The 11192-nt window shown below is 52.7% G+C and overlaps 1 protein-coding gene across 1 annotated transcript; it reads left to right on the top strand.

Moving 5' to 3' along the window:
• The first annotated feature begins 1165 nt into the window (after window positions 1–1165).
• NRN1 (neuritin 1) lies at window positions 1166–10124 on the top strand. Its single transcript, XM_061449382.1, has 3 exons — window positions 1166–1657; window positions 5587–5731; window positions 8771–10124. The coding sequence occupies exons 1-3, from the start codon at window positions 1603–1605 to the stop codon at window positions 9000–9002; spliced, it is 432 nt and encodes a 143-aa protein (XP_061305366.1). The 5' UTR covers window positions 1166–1602; the 3' UTR covers window positions 9003–10124.
• Window positions 10125–11192: the final 1068 nt, after the last annotated feature.

Genomic DNA, 11192 nt, shown 5'->3' with positions numbered 1-11192 from the left:
TTTCATCTTGCCTTCCAGTTCCCTTACTTGCAGTTGAATCCCTGGTGGACTTCAGGCATTTGCTGCCCATGGGGATCATGGGGACCCAGCCTGCCAGCTTCTGTCCTTCTGTCGCTGAGGTCCAAGGATTGTCATGGATGGTTTGTAAAAGAGAGGGACCAACCGATAGCCCAGCTGGCCCAGGGATTGGCAGCACTGCCAGCACAGCAGGTTTTCAGAGGGGGGCACCTCGGATCAGGAGGAGAGAAGGTCACCAGTAGTTCTCACTACAACTAGTCTCCCTTTGGCTCCTGGAGGTGCTACAGATGGCTGGTGAAGGTCAGGGCTGAGCTGGAGGGACTATTACTTTGCCGTGGAAGAGCACAGGGGGAAGGCTGTAGGATGGGGTTTTGTCTGGTTGCTCTGCACCGAGAGAAGCCCATGCAGGCGCCTATAGATTCCTCTCACGATGCTGGAAGGAATGGCCCTGCGGGGGAGCGTCCTGGGAGAATGTCAGGCTGCAGATACACCCCAGACCGAGCCTGTCCGGACCAGGGCTCTGCATAGCCTCGGAAGGCGCCATCCCCTCCACGCAGCCCTGTATCCCGTTCCCAGAGGATGGGGTGCTGTGGCCCTCAGCCGCAAGAATCCTGCGGTCCCACCGGGTCCCCCCCAGGGCTACCCCACGAGCGACGTCTTTCCCCACGCCACCCTCTACAGTCCTGCAGCCAGGCTGCTGTCACCGGGATTGAGCACAGGCTGTAGGACCGGGAGTGACTTGTTCCCCCTTTCTCCGCTCCCCCCAAACATCATCCTGGGGGATGACGTCATGGTGGGGGAGGGGCGGGCAGGGGGAGGGGACCCTCGCACCTCTCTTTCCCTCCTCCCCGCTCCGCAGCACGGGGGCCGGGCCGGCCCCAGCCCCGACGGGGCGGCCCGGGGGCGGCGAGGATGGAAAGGGGGTTTCTGCCGTGCTATCCCCACCTCCGGAGGGGCGGCTCCTCCGCCTGCTTGTCTGTGTGCGTGTGTTTGCGTGTGTTTGTGTGCGTGTGTGTGTCCCCATCCCTTCCCGCATCCCTCCCGCCCCGAGGGGACGGTCCCGGCTGCCCCCCCCCCCTCTTGCCGCCACACAGGGCAGGAGGAGCCAGGGGATGGGGGGGGGGGGGGGGGGGGGAGAAGTTTCTCGTCGATTAGTGGGGCTGGGGAACATGGGGAGAGCGGATAAATCCAGCCCGCGATGCCTATAAATGGCGTTTCTCTTCCAAGATGCACAATTTATAATAATAATAAAAAAAAAAAAAGGGAAAAGGGGGAAAAAGCCCCGGTCCGTGTCGTCCCCCCACGTCAGGGCCGGTGGTGGGCGTGAGGCTGTACTTCCTCCGCCCCCTCCTAATGGAGCGAACCATTCCCAGCTAGTCCTCCTCGCCCTCTCCCTCTGCCTCCCTCTTTCTCTCTTTCTCCTCTCGTCTCCCCCCCCCCCCCCCCCCCACCCCCCTCCTCTTGTCTGCAAAGTCCTCCGCTGCTCGGAACTTGTTGGCAATGCCTATTTTTCAGCTTTCCCCCACGTTCTCCAAAGTAACTATTTAAAGATCTGCAGCCGCAAATGGTTTTACTAAATGTAGGATGGGACTTAAGTTGAACGGCAGATATATTTCTCTGATCCTTGCTGTGCAGATAGGTAAGTGGACTGCCAGATTCGGTACCAAGTTGTGTGCACCGGAGCCCGGCTCATGCATGCAGAAGCGGAATGTCGGAATAACCTGCGCTGACGGCCGCGTTTCGGGGCTGCGGAGGGACCCCCGCTCCTCTCCCGCTGCCTCTGCCTCCTTCCCAGTGGCAGCTTCGCGGTTCTTCACGGTGGCGAGGCAGGGGGGTTGGCAGGAAAAGGGAGCCGAATTCTTATTCCTCTTAAATCACTTTCGTTGTTCGTTTTCTTAAATCAGTGCATGCTCACTCATACTTCGCTTTTTTCCCTCCTCTTATTCTTTCCCCTTGTTTCCCCTCCTCTGTGTCCCCACGAACGATTGCATTTGTATCTGCTTTCAGATATCCCCTGCATTGCTTTCCACAGACAATTTGGGGACTCCAGTGCTAAGAAACCCCCCTCCCCTCCCCGCTCCCCGAGGGACAGAGAAATACGAACCTGCACAAAATGGCTTGCGAGAGATCTACCTGGAAAGTTTTTTTGCAGAAAATCAGGGGGACAAGCGAAGAGCTCCCTTTGGGAACTTGGAGGCTTTCCCATTTGCAGAGCAGCCTAAAAATAAACAAAACCCGTCACTAACTTAAAGAAATAAGAATCTAGCCGAATGGGAGATTAAACAAATAAAAATGACTTAAAAATCTCCAAGTCCCACTGCCCGATCGTTAATTTTGTGGTCGGACAACTGCTGTCGAAAAACGAGCGGGTCAAAAAAATTCTATATATGCTAAGTTGCTTAAAATAGAACAGGTTTCCCTCCACACCGGTATGTGTTTTTGTGTGCTCGTTGATGGTTTTGTTTAATATCTTCGGGGTTTCGCTCGTTGTTTTTGTTGGTTTGCTCCCAGGTTCATTTTATTCCACTTTTTTTTTTTTTTTGCTGAATTTATTTATTCGTTTTAGTTGCAAATATTAAACAATCTCCAAGTTAATGACCACTTTGGTCCTGTACAGGCAAATGTGAAATATTATTCATTAAACATATATATTCCCGAGCATGATCCAAAACTGGACTTCAAGCAAAGGGCGATTAAAAGTGCGTCTTTTATTATCCAGATTGTCAAGTGTGAAGAGACCTTTGAAAATATTTGCCTGCAAAGGAATCCTGCTACAATTAAAAAAATAAATAAATGCTCGGCATTGCTATTTAGAGATCCTTTTGCTCGGTCACCCTCCTCTCCAGACAGTCTCTGCAGCATTCTGTGGGTACCAAAACAGAGAAAAGGAAAAAAGTAGGGGGGAATAAGGAAGGGAGAAAGGAAGGTGGGAAAATGCCTTGAACATTTCATCATCGAGGAAAAAAAAAAAAAAAGGAAAGAAAGAATGAGATGAAATGTTGACCTCTGGAAAATGTGGGAAATACGATGCAACCTCCTCCATTCGTATTACCATTCCATTTTTAATGAGGCTGAGCTCTTCAGAAGGCCATTTTCTATACTATCAGAGAAAGAATGGGGAAGGCATTATTTGGATGTTATCCCTAATTTCAGTCCTTGCATTTATTTTTGTTTGTTTGTGCGTTTGGAGGAGGAGGATTTTCTCCCATTTGCGTTTATTTGGTTCAACCGAGGGAGGGTTTTATTCACGGTGACATTTCAAAAGGTAGCTAGAGTGTCTGGGAACCGCCGTCCCCGGGCTGGCGGGAGCATGAGCAGTCATTTGGAAAGTTACCCCCAAATATTGCTGCACACCGCAGAGATGGTGGCGGTGCGGGGTTTGCAGTGCCCTGAGAGGGGATGGCTTTGAAGCTTGTGGAGAGCTCCTTTCTTCTCTGTTCCTCCTTCTGTATTTCGGGTAACCTTCTCCGCCCCCGAAATCAAGTTTGTGGTTGTCGGTGTGGGGTTTGCAAAGGGCAGCTTGCCTTTGCCCCGTCCTCGGCAGCTGCTGAAATGGATGTTCTGCTCGTTTCCAATATGTCTATGCATCGGGGCTTAAAAAGAAAACATTGTTTATTGATGTGCTTATGTATTTATTTGGGCAGAGGGACTTGGAGCTGTCCGGAATCCCTGACATTCTGGGAGGTGATGGGGGGGAGCAACGACCGAGTCCCGGAGGCGGGCGCTCAGGGACAGGTGCAATGGACCAAGCGCAGCCAAAGGGCAGGCGGACTGAGAGGAAGGGGAGTGGGTTTCGGGAGGAGGCAAGGTCCCTTACGGATGGCTCCCGCGCTCCTGCTGCATTGCAAATTGCTGCACGCTCCTGTCTTTGAAGGAGGGGGGCGGGGAAAAGTGGGGGCCACGGCAGAGCACAAGCGACCTAGTTCAAGAGAGATCCCGCTGCCGTTTAACAGCGCAGGACGCTCTCCTCAGCCTGTGCTTGATTTGTTTTTTACATTTTTAATGGTTTTTTTTTGGTACTGGTGTGGTTTGGGGCGGCTTTAGGCCGGGGTACCCCGTGCGGGGGGGAGCGGCGCAGGCACGCTCGGAGTCCCTCTGCCCCCGAACCCGACCCCCTACCCTGTTCCGGGTCCGACCCGGGGCAGGGCTCCACTTTGGCCCCGTATTTCCAGAGCAGCCCGTCACATTTTGGAAGAAATCCTAGGCTAGTTTCCCCCCCCTTTCCCGCTGCAGCTGCCGGCATCGGGTGGCGCGGGTTTTATAGGACATGGTTTTACCCTCGGGATGGTCCTCGGTTCTTCTCTATTTGTTTGCATGGCTGTTTTTTTATCCAGTAGCCAATGTCTGTTGCCTGTGGGGATTTGATGTGACGGCTGGTGCCGGTGTGTGTGTGTGTAGAGGGGAGTGGCCACCAAGTCATGCTAGCCATGAATCAAACGGCAAGAGAGAGATCTGGGTTGAAAGAGTCGCTTTTGGAGTCATCCATTTAGCTTGTAACCAGTGCCCGGCCAGGAAACACACTCATACCGTGCCACAGCCATGCTCTGGGGACACAGGCCGAGAGGGGACCTCCACCCCAACAACCGGGGGCTCCTCCGACAGGAGGAGTGGGGAAGATCCCCCTTTACCTTCGCTGGCTGCAGTGCCATCCCGGCTGCGCCGCCCGGGGTCGAGCCCAGGTTCTGGGGACACGACGGAGTCCCCAAGCCCCGTCCGTCTCATCCCCCGTGGGCCTGGCCCCGCAGCCGATGGCACCCGTGAGGAGTCATCATCTCCCGCACGCCGTCATTTTCCTGCCCCGTTTGCAGGCGGTTGGTTGTTCTTGGGGTTGCTACTACTGGGTTTAACCGAGCACCGTTTCCTGCCTAGATCCCGAAGGATGCCCGAGGCAGCAAGTTTCAAGGAGAGGGGTCCACCCCTGCCCCTTCACTCCCCGCTGCCCCTGGGAGGGGCACCCAGTTCAGTGCCTATCTTTGGGGTCGCTTCTTTTCCTGTCTTTATGGCAGCTCTTTCTAGTGATTTTGTTCCCATTATTGTTGTTATATTTTTTCTAGTCCCGCTGTGTCTTGAGCGGTATTTCCCAAGCGGCCTGGGCGAAAACGAGCCGTGTGCGTGCGTGTGCGTGCGTCGGCGTTTGTGCGGAGAAAAGCGCCTGCTGCTTCGAGGCGCAATTTTCTAACAAAGGATCAAGTCCGGGGAGAAGCAGGCAGAGCATCTTCCCCTATCCTCCCCTCTGCCTCGCCCCTAAAACGGGGAGGGGATTGGGGGGGGGGGGGGGGGGGGGAAGAAACCCAAAATTGAAAAAGAAAAAAGATAGGGTGGGGCGAAGAAAAAAGGAAATAAAATAATACTAAAAAAAAGACTGAATTCAACCTCGCGGGCATTGCCCGCCCACCCCCGCCCCTGTGCTAAAAGCCCCCGTCTCATGTCCTCGAATGCCCCCCCGATGGCCACCCTGACTTGGTCCTGAGGGGCTGGGGGGAGAAGGGCGGTCGGCGGGGTGGGGGTCGGGGGGGCGGGAGCCGACGTCGTTGCTGACCTGTGCCCCTGCCCCCCCCCCCCCCCCAGCGTACCTGGTACAGGCGGTGAGAGCGGCGGGGCGGTGCGATGCGGTCTTTAGGGGCTTCTCGGACTGTTTGCTGCGGCTGGGCGATAACATGGCCAACTACCCGCAGGACCTGGACGACAAGAGAAATCTCCAAACGATCTGCGCGTAGGTCTTTCCTCTCTCCTTCGGGGCCGCGGGGGGAGAACGGGACGAGGGGTTCACTCGGGGCTGGCAAGCGGGGAGAAGCTGGATGATGGCGGTGGGAAGGGAAGCCACAGAAGTAACTCTGGGTTTGGCGCTTTTAGGGTTGGAATCTCTGCTCTGGGGTCCCTTCAAGTGCACTGCCATAGGGACAGGCGGGCTTGGGGAGCGGTGCTGTCTGGAGGGAGTTTTTAGAATGCCTTTTTTAGGTTTTTTCCCTTTGTGAGCCTGTGTTGGGTTTGTTTGGGGTTTTCTCCTCTTTTACTATTTTATTTTATTTTTATTTTATTTCCCCCCTCCTTAGCTCGCCGCTTGTATTTTCCCCCTCCTCTTGCTGACAGTAACTGCACGGGGACTATGGTCCCTTCCCTTTTTGCTGCCTTTGGGCCCTAAGCTCACTGGCATGCTCCGGCGCTCAGGACAGAGGCAGGCCCGGGAAAGGCAGCATTCTCTGTTGCTGGGGGGGCCATTCCTCGCGAAAAGACATGTTATTAAAACGAAAAGAGACGAACCACAGTGTTAATCTCCCAGTGGCAGAGGAGCTGTCGTCCCAACAGCAGCTCTCCTCAACCCCTTTGCGCCTCCGAGGAAAGCCCATTCTAACCCAGTTCTGTCCCGCTCCTGCCACAGAGGGAAGGAGAAGGAAAAGGAACGATAAAAGGGAATAGTAATACTTACTAATAAAAAGGAAAACAACAAGGGGAAAAAAAAAAAAAAGGAGAAAAAGAGCTAGCCTTGCAAAATCGGCTCCTGCTCCTCTCCTTCCCAATTTCCCTTCGAAGCTGAAGAAACTGGGGCAGGTGGGTGAGACCTAAATTTGGGATATTCTTCCCCAGAGCTCAGGGTAGTGGATCTTACCCTGGAAGGGGAAACCTGGGGAAGCTGCCAGGGGCCTGTGGCCCCCAGCTCCGGTCTCACCTACTCGATGCAGGGTCCAGCGTCCCGGGCAGGGAGGCAAAACCAGGCCTTTTCCATACGTCAAGGGGGAAAAAATAAAACCAAAAAGGCTGCACTGGGTTATTCTCCTGTCTCCTCACTGCTGTTTTCCAGCACAAACTCTCCCACCAAAAAACAAACATAAAAAATGCCAAAAAAAAACAAAACAAAAAAAACAACAAAAAAACAAAACCCCCAAACAAACAAAACCAAGCAAAAAAAGAGAATCAAATTTAGAAACGAGATAAGGTCGTTAGGCATAAATATGTTTGGAATAGAGTTGGTTTTTTTTTTCATTTTATTTCGCGAAAATCAAAAAAGCAGACAAGAAAAGGAAAAGTGAGGTGAGAGAAAAAGGGAAGGGGGGAGAAGAAAAATAATAATAAAAAAGAAAAGAAAGAAAATTAATAAAAGGAAGAAAAGGGGAAAAGAGAAAAGAGAAAAAGGAAAAAAAAAGAGAAAAAGGAAAAAAAAAAAGAAAAAGAAATAAAGAAGTAAAGGAGGAAAAAAAAAGGTAGAAGAGGCTCTGTAACCCTCTTCCTACCTAGAGATTTCTGAGTCAGGCACCTACTAAGTCCAGCACCGCTCTGTAAATGCTGGATTGTGGTTTACCTTTTATAGTGCATGAGAGGCAAATACTCAGGGGCAGTAGTGCCCTAATATGATGTCCTTTAGCCCTGGACTGCCGGACCAGGGATCGCCTTGACCAGTAAAAAACCAAGCCCCTTTTCCCGACCACCTCCCACCACCCGCTTGCCTTCCCCCTGTGCCGGGATATGTATTGAAGGAAGATGGGGAAAGATTTAATTTTCCTTTGGGAGATGCAATTACAGCAGAAATACTGCAGGAGAGGCACACTCTCAGACTCTGGCTTCTCAGTATCTCATTATTTATTACAAATGTAGCAAACATTGGGAGTCTACAACCAGCTTAGAGTGCTCATAAATTAGTGACTGTAGGACTACTTAAAAAAAAAAGAGAGAGAGGAGGAGAGAGAAAAAGAAAATCAAGATCTAAATTTGCAGGCGCCTGCCTTGAGGCAAGGGGAAAATAGGAGGCAGAAAGTAGATTCGGGGTAGATTCGATAATACAGATGTGGAGTAGAAAGGTCCTCCTGCACACACACCCCCCCCCCCCCCCCCAAGAGGTGGGGCAGTGGGACGGGTCCTGACCCTGCGGCAACCGCTGGTCCAGTCTACGTGAAAAAGGGAATTAAAAGAAAAAGGAAAAATACATGTGGGAAGAGCTGGAAATTATCTTAGTGAAGGGGAAACCCTTCGCTGCCTTTAGACCCTTGGCCATAGATCAGGAGTCCCTCCCGCGGGCCGGTGCGGGATGGCCAGGAGGGACCCTTCTGGACCAGAAGGGGAAGATGCTCCTTGCTTTTCCTTTTCTCCTCCTGCCTACCCGTTCAGCCCCCTCCCGTCCCTGGGCATCCCTCCCTGGGGCTTCTAAGGCCACACCGGGACTCTCCAGCATACCCCTTCCCGCCTGGGAAAAGCGATGCCTTTCCTGCTCCCATCTACTCGCTCCCACCGGTGACGAAGAACCCTCGGTACGAGTCTGTGGCCTCCTGGGCTGGCGTCTGACATCTGAGGGTGCATCCCCCGCTCCAATCAGGCAAAGATCCCCTCCAGAAGAGACCTAGCAAAGCAGCGCTTGCACACACAGCCGCACACACCCAGCCCGGGCTGCTGCCGAAGGCGGGGGTGGAGAGAGGGGACCCCTGAAAACGCAGCCAGGGGCGGGGGGTCCTTTGCCCAGCGCAAGGCGTGCTCTCGGGGAGGACTGTGGGGCAGCCCCGGGCAGGTGGAACAGGGGCCGAGGTTCCCTCTTAGAAACCGGTGTCTCAGCGGGGAGAGGGGGAGCAGGGGCAGGGTTTTAGGGCGGGGGAGCCGGCGGCTCCTCCCCCCCCCGGGCGCCATCCCCCCTTTCAGGCATGTCCCTGCTGTCGCATGGGGGTAAGAGGGATGTGGGCGGACGGCGGGCCCGAGGGTGTGCGGGAAGGTGTTTGCGGGAAGGTGGTTGCGTGCCTGTTTTGATGCCGGCTGCTCTCCCCAACTGCAGGTACTGGGATGATTTCCACGCGTGCACCCTCACAGCGCTCACGGATTGCCAGGAAGGAGCGACAGACCTCTGGGAGAAATTGAGACGGGAATCCAAAAACCTCGATTTCCAAGGCAGCTTATTTGAACTGTGCGGAGGAGGCAGCGGCGCGGCCCGGTCCCTGCTTCCGCCGCCCTTGCCCCTGCTCCTGGCGGCCCTGGGGGCCGCGCTAGTGACCTGGCTGCCTTTCTAAGGGGGGCGAGCACACTCACACCCACACCCCCCCGTGCTGGATCTATAGAGGAAGTGTCCATCCCTTGCTCTGGGGACGTTGTGCTTTTCTGTGGTTGATGCTGGTGATGGTGGTGGTGGTGGCTGATGGTGGTGAAACACCCGTGTAGGACTGTGGAAGCGTTCTCCCTTTATTATTTTTTTCCTTTTGTGTTTTATTTGCCAAATGTTACCAAACAGGCAGCGGCGCGCAGCCCGAATCGGACCTCAGCTTTACTATCGCTTCGAATCAAAAAAATAGAAAAAAATAATATTAATAATAACAATAATAATAATAACCAAACTCGAGCCCTCGTTGTGCAAAAGCAATCTCAGGAACGGCTCTGGGCCACCTAACGCTAAGGCGCTAAGGCTGTAAATCGGCCGGGCTACCTCCCGGCCAGCCACGGTCCCCCTGAAAGTGCGGCAGGGTGCGGGGCGAGAGCAAAACCGCAGCCAAACACAAAAATGGCACGGGCGATGAGTCCAAGGGAGATGTCCACGTGTGAAGCATATGGTGAATAATTCACAATCTCTCATCTTTCCTCCACAGTCGCTTGTTTTATTGGTCATTCCACTGAAAAAAAAAATAAAAATAAAAAAAAAAAGAGAGCATTTTTCCTCAAGGAGAAAAGAGCGAGCGAGAGGGAGAGAGGGGGGGGGGGGGAAGGAAACGAACAGTTAAGGAAGGAAGGGAAAAGCGACAGAAAAGATGTATCTGAATGCCCGGAGGAGTGAAGGAATGCTGCTAACAGATCTCTGAGAGTTTACCTTTACTTGCTGTTCGAAGGCATCTTTCCGAATTCACTGCCTTTAATTTTTTCCTCCTCTTTGTTTTAGATGTTACACATATCAGTAAAATACCTGAATATCCAACCGTAGAGATCACAAAAAGGGGGCTTAAATGTAAAAATAAAGAAAAAAAAAAAAGAAAAAAAAACAACAGCAAAATGGTTTTGAAAAAAAGAGCCTTGATTTTAAAAGAGAAGAAAAATGTAATTTAAACAAAAGTTTATTATAAAGTCAATTCAGCAAAAAAATAACAAAAAAAGATTTGCTACAAAGTATAGACTGAAGTATAAAATAAAACAATTATTGTTTGAAATGAGGCTGTCGTCCTTTTTATATGGCTAGAGTATTTCGACAAGGACAGGGCTTTTAAGGCAAGGAGGGCTAAATCCCGAGCCGATCCCTTGATGAAAGGGGGAATTTGAGTTCACACAAGGACAGGGCAGCTCAATCGGTTAGTGGGAACCTTCCTTTTTTTTTTTTTTTTTTTTACTTTTTTTCCCCTTTTCATTTCTTTCTTAGAAGCCTGCTATAAATCCTCCCACCCTGCTCCTTCTCCTCCTCCTGACGCCCCAAACTGCAGCCCCCACCTTCCAACCCCGTTCCCAGCTGCACGGAGCAGGCGAAGGGAACCCCGGCTGCGCGGCGGGGCGGGCCCGCTGGCGCAGAGCGGTGCGGAAGGGCGCAGAGCCCCGACGGAGGAGGAAGGGCGAGCAGCAACCACCATTAAGGAGGAGGCTGCGGAGCCGGGGCGCAGAGGAGCCCTTTCATAATTAATAAGGCAGCTCCGCAGAAGGAGCAAGGGGAAGGGGGGACGGTGTATTGATTTCACAGCAGAAGCTGCTCTAACCTCAGCTATTTATAGGCGCCTGATGCCTTTATGGAGAAATACACACCAAAGTGTAAACACGTCCTTTTTACTTATAAGGCGAGAGCCCAGCTGGCGACAAGGGGCGGGTGGGTGAGTGAGTGGGTGATGGGAAGGTAGGGGCCACGAACTGGTTTGGGGTGATTTATTCCGGTGGGGAGCCGTTGCCCGTGCAGTAGCTCTCTTTTGCCAACGGGTAGTAGGGTGGCAGGGTCTCCCCCGCCTTTGCCCCCTCTCCCTGCTCCCCTCCCTTCCCAAGGTCCGCAATGTAATGTGTAAGCAATAGCAAATGTAACAGTTCATAAATCAAACAGTGGGTCGCAAGCCAATCTGCATTTCCCAAACGGATTGAATCCCAGCAACGAATGCGCTCAGGAACTGGAGACTGGCGCTTTTACCACTGGAAGCAATGTTGATTTTTTAATGATAAAATACATTATGCCTGTATTGGGGGGAGGGGGGTATCTTTGCAGAGCTCAGCCTCTCTTCGGCAGGCACAGGTCTGCTTGCATTTCG

Source organism: Pezoporus flaviventris, unplaced genomic scaffold (genome assembly GCF_033815535.1).
Source record: "Pezoporus flaviventris isolate CSIRO_AGI_PZ_B2104156 unplaced genomic scaffold, CSIRO_AGI_Pfla_v1 ptg000007l, whole genome shotgun sequence".
NCBI classification, from domain to species: domain Eukaryota; kingdom Metazoa; phylum Chordata; class Aves; order Psittaciformes; family Psittacidae; genus Pezoporus; species Pezoporus flaviventris.
Note: the sequence above shows the minus strand (reverse complement) of the source record. Positions and strands in the feature narration are given on the sequence as shown.